This window comes from Meleagris gallopavo, chromosome 5, assembly GCF_905368555.1.
Source record: "Meleagris gallopavo chromosome 5, MGAL_WU_HG_1.1, whole genome shotgun sequence".
NCBI lineage: Eukaryota > Metazoa > Chordata > Aves > Galliformes > Phasianidae > Meleagris > Meleagris gallopavo.
Genome location: NC_139408.1, coordinates 53,770,755 through 53,782,635, shown reverse-complemented (window position 1 = coordinate 53,782,635; position 11,881 = coordinate 53,770,755). Strand labels below are relative to the sequence as shown.

At 49.0% G+C, this 11,881-nt stretch overlaps 1 protein-coding gene across 4 annotated transcripts in view; it reads left to right on the top strand.

Annotated features, from left to right (window-relative positions):
* Nucleotides 1-7,219: 7,219 nt before the first annotated feature.
* The window catches only part of HIF1A (hypoxia inducible factor 1 subunit alpha), a 30,859-nt gene continuing 26,197 nt past the window's right edge, over nt 7,220-11,881 (top strand). Inside the window, exon 1 of one of the 4 annotated variants that reach the window (XR_014883777.1) lies at nt 7,220-7,532. Coding sequence is in view for 3 of the 4 variants with exons in the window: in XM_085225794.1 (XP_085081920.1) it covers nt 7,498-7,532 (35 nt within the window). In the remaining variant the exon portion in view is untranslated. Of the gene's footprint in view, nt 7,533-7,842; nt 8,092-11,881 lie in introns of those variants that run through there. The other 3 variants (XM_085225794.1, XM_085225793.1, XM_010712056.4) reach the window with 3 other exon arrangements.

Here is an 11,881-nt window from a genome sequence, read left to right as displayed (position 1 = left end):
CTGCTTTTATTGCTTCGTCTGTAGTGTCTCTGCCTACAGTCCCTGGGAACAGAGTTTGAACCAAGGAAGAGCTGGAAGCAAGCAAAGATTAAACTAGTCTCTGCTGTCGCTGATGGAGGTGGGTAGCCCTTATTAGCACTTAATACTGCTGGAGAAGGTACTGAGCAAAGTGCTCTGATGCTGCTTGTGGTGAAACACCTTTGCAGGCATTCAGTCACTGCCTTCTCTTTGCTCTAATTTAGCCAATGTGACCTGAGTTGCTGCAGTCCTGCTGTGGCAGTGGGAAGTACCTATTATCCCGTAGTAAACAGGGAGCTTAGCCTATCTTCCACAGGCCCAGATCCACAAGCTATTTACGTACCCAAGTCCGGCTGATTTTTATCTAAGTTGCCCAAATGTCTTTGCATATGTGGGCTTAGGGATTTTGTCTGTGGTCATGAGGGAAGTCTATGGTAAGCAGAGAAGTAAAAAAGCATTCCAAGCTAAAGCTGTAACTACAGTGCCATCCTTACCTTCCTTAGGATATTTAGGGGGCAGATCCCTGTTTGCTGTGAAAAAACAGCAGTATTTTGCCTCTGCATTTTGATATTTGGCTTTAAAATAAAAACCTGTATCACTGCTGTAAATGATGCCTATTGATTAGCCTCTCATAAACTGGAGAGCTCACTTCAGCTGGCACTGCCATGGCTGAAAGCCAATGCTGCCATTGATCATTTAATTAACTGGAAGAAAATTAAAGGAACTGTAATCTGCTGCGTCTCAGCTCTCTTGTTATCAGGCTGGCAAAGTGCTGATTTCTGCCTAGAGCAACAAGCAGCTCCTTGACCCTGTGATTTAGAAAGCATTACGCGTCTCTCCTCACCCACCCACCTGGTTAGGGGCAAAGCAAGGTGCAGTGAGACATGCAGCTCTGGAGCCCAGGCTCTGCAGTACCTGAGTCTGAAGGAGAAATGGATGTTCTATAAAAGCCATTCTGTAGAGGCTGAGACACGGGAGCTCTTGAGTTTACTACTAGCATTCCCTTAAAGAGATTGAGATACTGATTTTCATTTTGTTAGCTGAAATAACTGACAGGACAGTGAGCTTGAGACAGAAATTACTGGTCCTGAAAATATGGTGACCTTCTGAAGCTTTGACTTAAACAAGCAACCTGTGAACACAGATAGACAAAACAAAAATATTTAAGAAGTCTTTGTTTTAATGCTGTGTTGCTGTATCAAGGGAAAAAAGACATCTGCCTCTAACTTGTCTTTGCATGCCTAAATAACATATTAATTGCCTCATTCGCCTATAAATGCCTGCCGTCCTCCAAAAGGCATGTTATAACAGACAATCATTAAAGCTTGCACTGCATTTTTGATGTGCTGCAGGAAAACAAACAAACAAACAAGCAAAACCTCGGCTCCTGTTTGTTTCAGCTCGATCCAAGTTGGGGAGATGTTAAGGAGAAACATCTAACAAACATGTATCACTCAAAAGCGTGTTGTAATGCCAAAACAGGAAGAAAACAGAATTTGAAATAGTTCCCAGTATTTATCAGGCAAAATAGCTTGTTCCCTTTTGCATTTTAATTCCAAGTGAAGCCTATTCATGTTCATCTTGCATTTATTTCAGTCTTTTCAGTCTTGTGTGAGAAACTTGCAGTCCAACCTGTAAAATAACAAAGGACTCAATAGGAGGGACAAAAAGGATAAAAAAAATGGAATAAGAAACCTCTCTTAAAATGTTGCTACTGATCAGAATTGGCTGTAAGAGTCGGATATCTGCATGAAATTGAAACCACTTCTGAGACATGCATCTTTCCTCTGCTCTGTGTTATAACTTATGCGCAGACTGCAGCACAGTTCTTGCTGTCTCTGCCAACTGCTGCTCTCAAGGATTTTGCTTGTGTTTACCATACCATCAAAAAGGAAGCCGGGTAAAGACGAAAGTAAAACAAGCCTGGTAGGTATGAGGCATTATGGTCTGATTGACAGATTGGGAGTGTCCTGCTGGCTTCGTGGATGTAGGTTAAAAGCACTTCGTTGGTCACAAGTAAATACAGCTCGTTTGTGTGATGACAGCCGGTGCCACACTGCTCACAGCAGCCTCGTGAGAAAGTCGCACTCTGGGTGTGTGAGCAGGGTGAGCTTTTGTTTCCCCATGCCACAGAACAGAAGAGGTGGCCATGGGATCAGTGCCTGGTGTGCTCAGAGGGACTTGGGACCAAGATGGATTGGTAATAGGCAATCACAAGCACAGATACAGTTTGGGTGGAGAATGGCTTGAGAGCAGACCTGAGGAGAAGGATGTGGGGGAGTTGGTTGATGAAAGACTCAACATGAGCCAGCAATGTGCACTTGCAGCCCAGAAAGCCAGCCATATTCTGGGTTGCATCAAGAGAAGTGTGACCAGCAGATTGAGAGAGGCGATTCTGCCCCTCTACTCTGCTCTTGTGAGATCCCACCTGGAGTACTGCGTCCAGATCTGGAGCCCCCAGCACAAGAGCACATCAAGCTGTTGGAGTGGGTCCAGAGGAGGGCCATGAAGATGTCCTACAAGGACAGGTTGAGAGAGCTGGGGCTCTTCAGCCGGGAGAAAAGAAGGCTCTGAGGGGATGTTATAGCAGCATTCCAGTACCTGAACGGGGCATACAGAAAGGCTGGGGAGGAACTTTTTATAAGGGCAGATAGCAACAAGGAAAGGGCAAATGGTTTTAAATGGGAAAAGGGTATATTTAGACTAGATATCAGGAAGAAATTCTTTACTGTGAGAGTGGTGAGACACTGAAATGGTTGCCCAGAGAGGTTGTAGATGCCCCCTCCCTGGAAGCATCCAAGGCCAGGCTGGATGGGGCTGTGAGCAACCTGAGCTAGAGGGAGGTGTCCATGCCTATCGCGGGGAGTTGGAACTGGATGATCTTAAAGCTCCCTTCTAACCCAAACCATTTTAACCATTCTAACCTAAATCATTCTAAGATACGATTCTGTGATTCTTTGAGCAGAACCTGCAGTGTAGGCAGCCTGGCCTCAGACTTTTGGCTACACTTTTCCAGTCCCGTCACCATGCCAAATGTAGGCCAGAGCCAACAGCTAAGTATCCTGAGCAGTGGGATATATCTGTGAACATTTCTGCTTGGTGTGTAGCAAGAAACTTCAGTGCTGAGATCCAAAATCTTTCTTGAAGTAATTTGTACAGTGTCCCACAGGAAGCTTGTAACCAAATCTGCTCCCCCCACTGAGCTCTCATTCAGGGCTTCAAACATAAAACCATTATTTTCTGGAAGGATAATTTTAAAAATTCCATCCTTTTTTTGTCCACCTCAGGAAAACCACAATACAATTGGCAGTATCTGCTCAGAAGTGGCCTGGGGTTGGCAGAATGTAGGCAACTGGTGAAGCTGCATAGTGAAGCCTGCTGAGCTTCTGCTTGCCTTCTGCTTTTGTCTGGTAGATCCCTTTCATGTGTAGAAAATCCTTCCCTCAAATCTTATTACACTGAATTGCACATAGTGCAATAAAAATAATACTTTTTATCCACACTGGTGTTCTTTTCTGTGCAGAAATCAAAGTCAAAGGGACTATTTCCCAATAGCCTAATGTTCAGTGAGGTGAGCTTAAGAGGTGGTCATATTTAAAAAAAAATTGTATTGTGCAAATGCCAAAAGAAGAGTAAGATCCAGACATAAGAGGGAGAGAAGGAAAAAGTTAGAAAAGACCAGTGGAAATCACAGTTGCCAAAGAGAAATTCTGACTGCCATCACGTACTCCCATTTCATCAAATATTTCGTATGTGAGTAACAGCAGCATTAGCTATTACACTGGGGTTTGAATGCCATTCATATTTCAATTCATATTTCTATTGGGAAAGGAGATGCTGGTCAGAGATCTCAGATTCTAGCATTGTTAAGCATAAGAAGTCACAGCAACAGACATTGGACTGCTGACAGCATGCAGCAGAGCTGAGGGGCTGCACAGCCTTACAGATCCTGCAGCATTGTCCTGTAAAGTAAATGTACGGGCATGGCATGTTTTGTGTCAAATACTAGTAGATTAATATGCTCCCTTCACTGTAATATGGTTCTCATTTACTGACTCAATGAACATTACTCCCTGAATGTAGTGGGCTGTACTGCCAAGCAAAAGACCAGGGAGGCCAGTGCTGGTGGAAAGGGATGTTGCAGTGGCATCCTATGGAGGGATGGAGGGAGTCCTTAGTCTCTTAGTCTTCATCCTCCATCTGTAAGCCCCTACTCAGAAACTGTAAGTGTTTTTTGGAAGAAAGATATCTGAGAAAGCTCAGACCCTGATCTTTTCCCACTGAAATCAACAGAAGTTGTGCCAATCAGTAACACAGGAGTGTGATAGAGTCCTGAGAACAAATGTACACAGTGCCCAGCATGGTAATATTTGACCCATCAGCAGAGCAACGTGAATCCACAAACAGAGCCTATCTCACATCTTTGTGTTGATTTGTTCTGCAGCCGAATCCCCGGCACTGTCCTCACTGAGCCACCTTCTGACTCACCAGCTTGCCCTCTGTACATTTGCCCTAATTACTCATAAGCAAACTTTATTTTTTTTTTTTCTGGAAGTTCTTTTAACGTAAGTTGGAGTGTGACCTTAACACAGCAATAACGTTCAGGAAAAGTGACTAGTCTCCTCTGTAATAAGGTTCTGTTATTGGCACTGGCAAAACGGAAAAGGCATAGCAGAGTTTGAGTGGTGTGACTCAAGAGTTTAATAAATAGGAAGATGGGGAGGAGAATGTTTGCCTAACATCCCTCTGGAGCTGCTATAGCATGAAATGTTCAACTGCTAAACACGTTTCCACCAACATCATCCTGAAACACAATTAGTTTTCGATGCAAAGCTCATGCCAGAAAGCAAGTCTGGCATGAGAGAAATGTGTCTAGTAAGAAGACCACAGCACTTATTCACAGCTCCTCAGCTGGTTCATGCTGGGAAGTCTGACATCTTCAAACAATTAAATTGAGCAATGCAAGTAATTTGTATACTGAGATTTTCTGCAGTGTGTTTCACTCAGGGACTGTTAATGCATCGAGAGCCTTGGTGACTCAATTATTTAAAATGATTGGAACCCAGCATGAGTGAAGAACTGTTTCAATGCATTGCACCGTATGTAAATTTAGATGATGTTCATGAAATTGCACAAGTGAATCCTGAAATGCCAATGCTTATTGGCATCAAAATTAATCGCCGTTCAAAGGAGTGTCAGTTGTAGGACTGAAAATAAGAGATTACTGGGTGGGACCAGGAGGGTTCAGCAATGTTACAGCCAGTCAGTCTCTGGACTGCATTGTTGCTGATTTGGCTTGTAAGGTAGCCCAATCATCTTTGTTGAGCACAGAGCAGCTGAAGGGCAAAGCAGACTTTCACTTCTGTGTCACAGCTCATCAGGAACCACTTCATCTTCACACCCAGATCAGAGAAGCTGAAACAGTTGCTCACAGCCTCCTCTAAGGCATGGGAAGTACCTCTGTTGGCAACACTTCGCTACAGAAACCATTCTGATGTGTCCCAGTAGCAGTGGCCTGGCTGAGGAAGAGAGCACTGAGTAGGGTATGACATTTCTGCACCTGCCAGGGCATCCCCCTTTGAGCAGGGAAATTCCTTAGAGTCTGTTATGGTGATTCTGTGAGTGCATTAAACAGTGCACTGTTGCCATGCTGGAGTGATTTTATCCCTGTGCATAAACTGGTTATATCGCATTGGAAAGATGAGTTGTCTTTGAGCTCCTTTGTGGAACTTAGTGGGACTTATGCAAGGGACCTGAGTCTGAGTCTGATGATTTCTCTTCCTGAGATGCCAGGGAGCACAGCATAACAAATATAGCACAGCCATGCTGCCACAGGCTATCGTCACATCTCATAAGCCAGGGAAAGCTGGGCTTTGTCAGCGTGTGGATGAAAAACCTTGAAGGAACAAAAGGGAGTCTGTAGCACCTGTGTCTCTTCTGTGCATCAGACTGCTGTGGGCAGAGGCAATTCATTTCATACAGAAACTTCCTGTGATTTCTATTAAATGTCACGGTCACCACATGCAAAAAAGGACTGCTGGTTACACAGGAGCTCAGAACCCACTGCAGAAATGTTAGAAAGATTCAGTACTGTAACAACATCATTTTTCCCTGCAGGTGTTTCCTACGATGCTACATGTGCACAGTAGTGCAGGGATGTTACTTATGCCTGTCAAAGCTGCTTCTTCTGTAAAGGGTATCATTACCTCAGAGCCATGAACTGAGTGGTGTCGTATGGCTGAGGTCTGTATGAGCACTTAAAATTCCTGCTGGAGGAAAGTGACAAGATTGTAAAATCACAAAATGTCCTGCATTGGAGGGGACCCACAAGGACCATTGAAACCAAGCCCTGGCTCCACACAGCATCACCCAACCCCAACCTGATGTCTGACAGCAGTGTCCCAGCACTCCCTGATCTCCGGCAGCTTTGGGCTGTGCCCACAGCCCTGGGCAGGCTGTTCCATGCCCACCGCCCTGCGGGGCACAGCCTTTCCCTGACCCCCAGCTGACCTCCCCTGACAGCTCCATGCCGTTCCCTCAGGCCCTGTCGCTGTCACAGACAGCAGAGCTGAGTGTTGCCCCTCTGCTCCCTGTGAGGAGCTGCAGGCTGCCATGTGGCTCCCCTCAGCCTCCAGTGAAGGAATGCGGGAGCTCCGTGCGGTCCCTTTTCCCACATCTCCACACAACTGAAAATGCACGTGACTCAAGGAACACAGCTAAGGTCACTGCGGGGCCTTTAATTTTCAGCGTGTGGGTTCCGGCTGTGAATTTCCTCTCTCTACGCTCGCACAGCCGTGGCTCCGGTTCTCCTTCCCAGCGGTTCCATGCGAACGGCCGCACCGGGGCCACGAGGCGACCCGACCCGACCCGACCCGACCCGACTCGACCCGACCCTTTCCCCTCAGCCCCTCTGTGGCCACCCAGCCCCGGCCGACCGCTGCCCCACGAGCACTTTGGCGCCCCCCTGCGGGCGCGGAGCCGCGCGGGGGCAGCTGGGGGCAGCGCCGCGGGGCCGCGCGGGTCCTAACGCCGCCCACCCGGCACCCCCTCCAGCCCGGGGCGCGGGGAGCCGCGGCGCCGCCGCGTCCCGCCCCGCACACAGCGCTCCACGTGAAGCGCCGGTCCCCCCACCTCCTCCCAGCTGTTTGCTCAGCTGACCCCGCGGCCGAGGGGGCCGGGCCGCGCCGCCGCTCCTCACTGGCGCAGCGCTGGGCCCGGGCCGGCCGAGCCCGCCCACGGCCGCCGCCGCCTCCGCGCCCAGCCCCGGCGAGCCCCGCGCCGCCCGCCCGCCCACAGCCGCCGCCGTCGCCGCCGCCGCTGTCCGCACCTCCCCGTCCGGCGCAGGCCCACGGCGCCTGCCCCGATGCTGTGAGGCCGCGCGGCCCCAAACCCGGCCCCCTCGCCGCCATCTCCGCGCCCCTCGGCGGCCATTGGAGCCGCTCCGCCTCGGATCGAGCGAGCAGCAGCCGGGCCGCCGCCATGGACAGCCCGGGCGGCGTCACCGACAAGAAGAGGTACGGAGCCGGGCGCTCCGCCCGCCGCCCCCCGGCACCCCGCGCCGGGCCCCCTGCTCTCCTCTCCTCTCCTCCCCTCTTTCTTCCCTTCCTCTCCCCGCGCCTTCAGCCCGCCGCCCCGCAGCGCGCTCCGCTCTTTCATTCCTCCTCCTCCTCCTCCTCTCCCGCCCGCCGTCCACGTCGCCATTTTGTCGGCGGGGGGAGCGGGCCGGACCCGCGGCCCCGCGATGCCGGGGGGTTCCCGTGTGCCGGGGGGGATGGGGAACGTTGTGTTGTAGGCACGGCGGTGGGAATTACGAGGGGGGAAGGAGGCGCCGAGAGGCAGAAAGCGCCGAGCGCGACGCACGCGTTTTCCCTGAGGATGCGTGCCGTGTGCTGGTTTGTCCCCAGAGCTGCGGCTGTTTCCCAAAAGGAGGCGGGAGGGATGCACTGCGCCTTGCGGGAGGCTTCGGCGAGCCTTTCGTCTCCTACTGTGCTCCGGTTTTGTTCGGGAAGGGTCGAGTTCGGCATCGGGAGCTTGAGAGAAGCGTGGCGGTGGGGGACGCGGCCGCCGAACAATGTGAGTTGGGGAGGATGAATAATTCACCGTGGATCGTGAGCTCAAATTAGAGAGAGAGAGAGAGAGGGAAATAAAGGCCGCGGAGCTTTTGTTGCACGGCGAAGTTCTGGAGTCGGGGCGCTCAGGTGATGGGATCTTCGATGGGCGATGCGCCGTGCGGAGCAGTGGGTGCTGCGATGCTGCCTGCGAGGAGGCAGCGCTTGGCTGTGCTGATGGTGGGGATTTCTTTGAGACGGGCTGTCTCTGCGCTGGTATTCAAGGGTCGGCCGGGATAAGCGGGCAGTATGGAAGTGGGGCTGGGGAGGAGTTGGCTGGCTGCTAAAATGGATGATGGAGCTTTGTGCTGAGCTGCGGACGCGGAGCGTGGGGTTGGGAACGCTCTGCTTCTGTGCCGTACCTCCGGGGCTGTGCCACCTCCGTGCTAATGTCACCGGGATGGACGAGCTGAGCCTTTCAGCCCGATGAAATAGTAACAGCGAGGTGCTACTTTGTTTTTCTACTCCGTGCTATCGAAAGCCTCAGAAAATCGTGGGAGCGGGGATTGTTCTGTGCTTTGGCCTCGTTTGGAGGCAGCTCTAGAGAGGGGCTTTGAGACGTTAAGGTTTTCTCTGTTGCTGTTTTTCTTTGTCCTCGAGCATTTGCTATTTTTCATTTACTGTTCTGTCTCTCTTTGGTACTTTTCATTTATTTATTTATTTATTGCAATCTTCTTATCCTGGAAGTAATCTGCTTTCTTCAGAATGCAAGAATCAGTATGCGTGGCTTATCCTACCCTTCCTTAAAGGGAGGGCTTAAAGAAGGAGCATTCGTTGTCTCGTGCTTCCCATAGACGGAGTTCAAGGTTGAGAATGTATCTTATCAAGTAATGAGGAGTACTGAGGTTACCTCTGTTGCAGGGTATGCTTTAACTTAAAACATAAAGCTGGGGCTGTGCTGTGCTCATCCTGGGGCTGTGAGTCTGCTGTTGAGCAAAGATAGCAAAGTGAGAAAGGAAGGATGTGAGCTCAGCAGAGAACTTGCTGTAAATCTCAAGTATTGCTCAAGAGCCTGGGTTGGTGTAGAACAGTTTAGGTTTGAAAGTGTCCTTGCTTGGAGTACCTGTAAGGAGAGCCCCCTCCCATCCTGTCCCTTGATGGGAAGGCTTGGATTGCAGATGTAGCACACGTTGATTTCAGCATGTTAGAGTCCTTTCTTGCCGTGCTTGCATTTGGGTGTTATTTCTCAGCAGTTAGTGAAGCTTGTTGTTTGCTAATGATGTGCTGTGAGATGCAGAAGTCAGGAATTTTGACCCTGTGTGTCCCTCATTCTTACAAAAGTGAAATTCAGTCATCACAGTAACTGGAAGCAGATTCACTTACGGGTTTGTGGCACGCATTCCTTTGTGTAGTTCCAAACTTCAATCGCATTTGATTTCTCAAGGGATCTTGACCTCCCCCCCTATGCCATTATGCATTGACAGTTACTTGGATTTTAGCTATTCCTCAGTAACTGGAGCATTTTTATATGCTCCTCATAGTTTTCCCCCTGTTGTTGCAGGGGCTCAGTTTGTCTCAGTGTATGGAGTGAGTATAACTGCCTTCTCTTGAGCTTTGTTTGCTTATATCTACCATTTTATTCAGGTTTAGAAGCATGGTGACTTTCGGGGACGTGATTTAGCAGAGGGTTGTTAGGGTAGTATGGTTAGGTCATGGTTGGACTCGATGATCTTTAAGGTCTTTTCCAACCTGAGCGATTCTATGATTCAATATTCTTTAAGCAAACCCTTGTTCATGCGGCTCCTGCTGGGACAAGCTTTCCCTGCATTCTGCACTGTGACACTTTGTTATTAGGAGAGTGAATCTCGCAGGCTTTTAAGTACATGCACCACTTAGGGTTACTAGTTACTTAAAGACAATCTCGGTGACAAGCAGGTTTTAGAGCAGTATTCTCTTGAGAGCTCTGGGTCTTCAGGTGTACAGAAGGGTATGATGGAGGGTAGTGAGGTGCGTGTCTGAAAAACTGATCAAGCTTTTCAGTTTCTTGTAGTTGGGACTTGTATCATCTGGCATCTCAGGGGTTGATAGGAAAAGGAAGGTTTTTCTGTTGTATCTCTGCCACTGAGGTCAGAGCCCACTTTGCCTGAGGTGCCCACTTTGGTGCTGCTGGCTGTGATCCTTAAACCTGTGTGGGGTTGTGAGGATTTGTGTGTGCCGCTGCTTTCTGTCTGTGCGTTTCTTTCAGCGCCGGTGGAACTGAGCCACCATTAATGGGGTTGAAAGCTAACACAAAAACCTTTTGTACATATGATAACTGTGCCTTTCTGTGCTGGAAGAAGCGGAGAAAACTTTTTCAGTCTTCCATAGAACCTCCCTGCAGGTATGGGGAGGGCAGAGCGGTTCATGGATTACATAAAGTGGCTGTTCTTACTGCTTTTGGGATTTTTCTGGATTGTTTGGCTTCCCTTAGGACTTAAATGGCATTGCCAGAGTTGTCTGTTCCTTACCGTTTCCTCAAACTTGAAGTGATCAGAATTCACTTTTCAGTGCCCACTAAAATGAAGGTAGCAGCATAGTGCTGTGGCACTGCTTGTGCTTTTCAAGGCACAGAAAATGAGCAAGGAACAGCTGCGGAGGATTTGCCTACTGTAGTTACTTTTTCTTAGTTTTGCACTGTTGGTGGTTTGGTTCACTTTTGTCGGTGAAGGTTTGGGCATCTGGTAGTGTGTTGGTGGGAGCAGCAGGAGGGGGTTTCTGGGTTTTGTTTGCTCTGTCCTTTTAAATCAACCTCTCCAGCCCCTCTGGTGGCACGCTTACAGTGCTCTGCACTGAGTGGAGAGCACTGGGGTGGGTGTCTGGGGTGCTTGGGGCTGCTGGGGGGCTGGGATGGCAAGGGGCTGTGTGCTGATGCTGGCACCTGAAGCTTGGCAATTGGTGAGCTACTGATTTATAGGTTGAGGTCTCATGTAGCAAATCTATCTTATTTCCTCCTCTAACTGCCATCCCCATTCTCCGTTTGCTTTATCTTTGCTGAAAAAATGTCTGTCCAGGGCTTCTTTAGCTTAAGCTAAAGTTATGTTTTAAATCTGGCATTTATAAGGCCTGATAAATGTGATTCTGTGCCTGCTGCCACCAGAGCAGAGATCTGAGAAGCCCATAGTATTACTGATGTAATGCTACTGCGATATCTAACAGTGTGGGTGTAGTTAGAGCTGCTTGTTCCTCCTCTGCGTGGAGTGAAAACAACTTGATAGACCTTTGTTCCCTCATATCCTTGAATTATGTGCCTGGAGTTTATAAAGCTGTTCCCATGAATCTGATTGCTGATGGTGAAGTTGTGGAAAAGAAATTCAGCCTTCACAATGCTACTTAATGTTGGCAGTGTTTTGAAGTAAGCACGAACACTTCCGAAGCTCGTAAGAGTGTGCGTGTTCTCCTTGGGGTGTTTCTTACCTGAAAGCCTTGAAGTCTGAGTCTGTGTAGTAAAATAGGTTATGTTCTTGAGTGTTCACACTGCACAGGAATTGCACTGCGCTGCTGTGTCTTAGGCTGGATTTCAGCTGGGTTCTCATGACTTTCTCAGTATGAGAGGAAAGTTTGCATAACAGAAAACCACTGTTTTTGTGTACTCGGTTTTGCACTGCAGGGGAAAAATGGTCAGTGTTGTCTCATTGAGAGCTTGGTGTTATGATATGCTAACAAAATAATTCTCAGGCATGGTTCAGTAAGGCCAGGTGGGAGGTGTGGCACGGCTCAGCGGTGGCAGAAGGGAGTACTGAGATTTTCCTGATACCACTCTTTTAAGGAGATGTAAA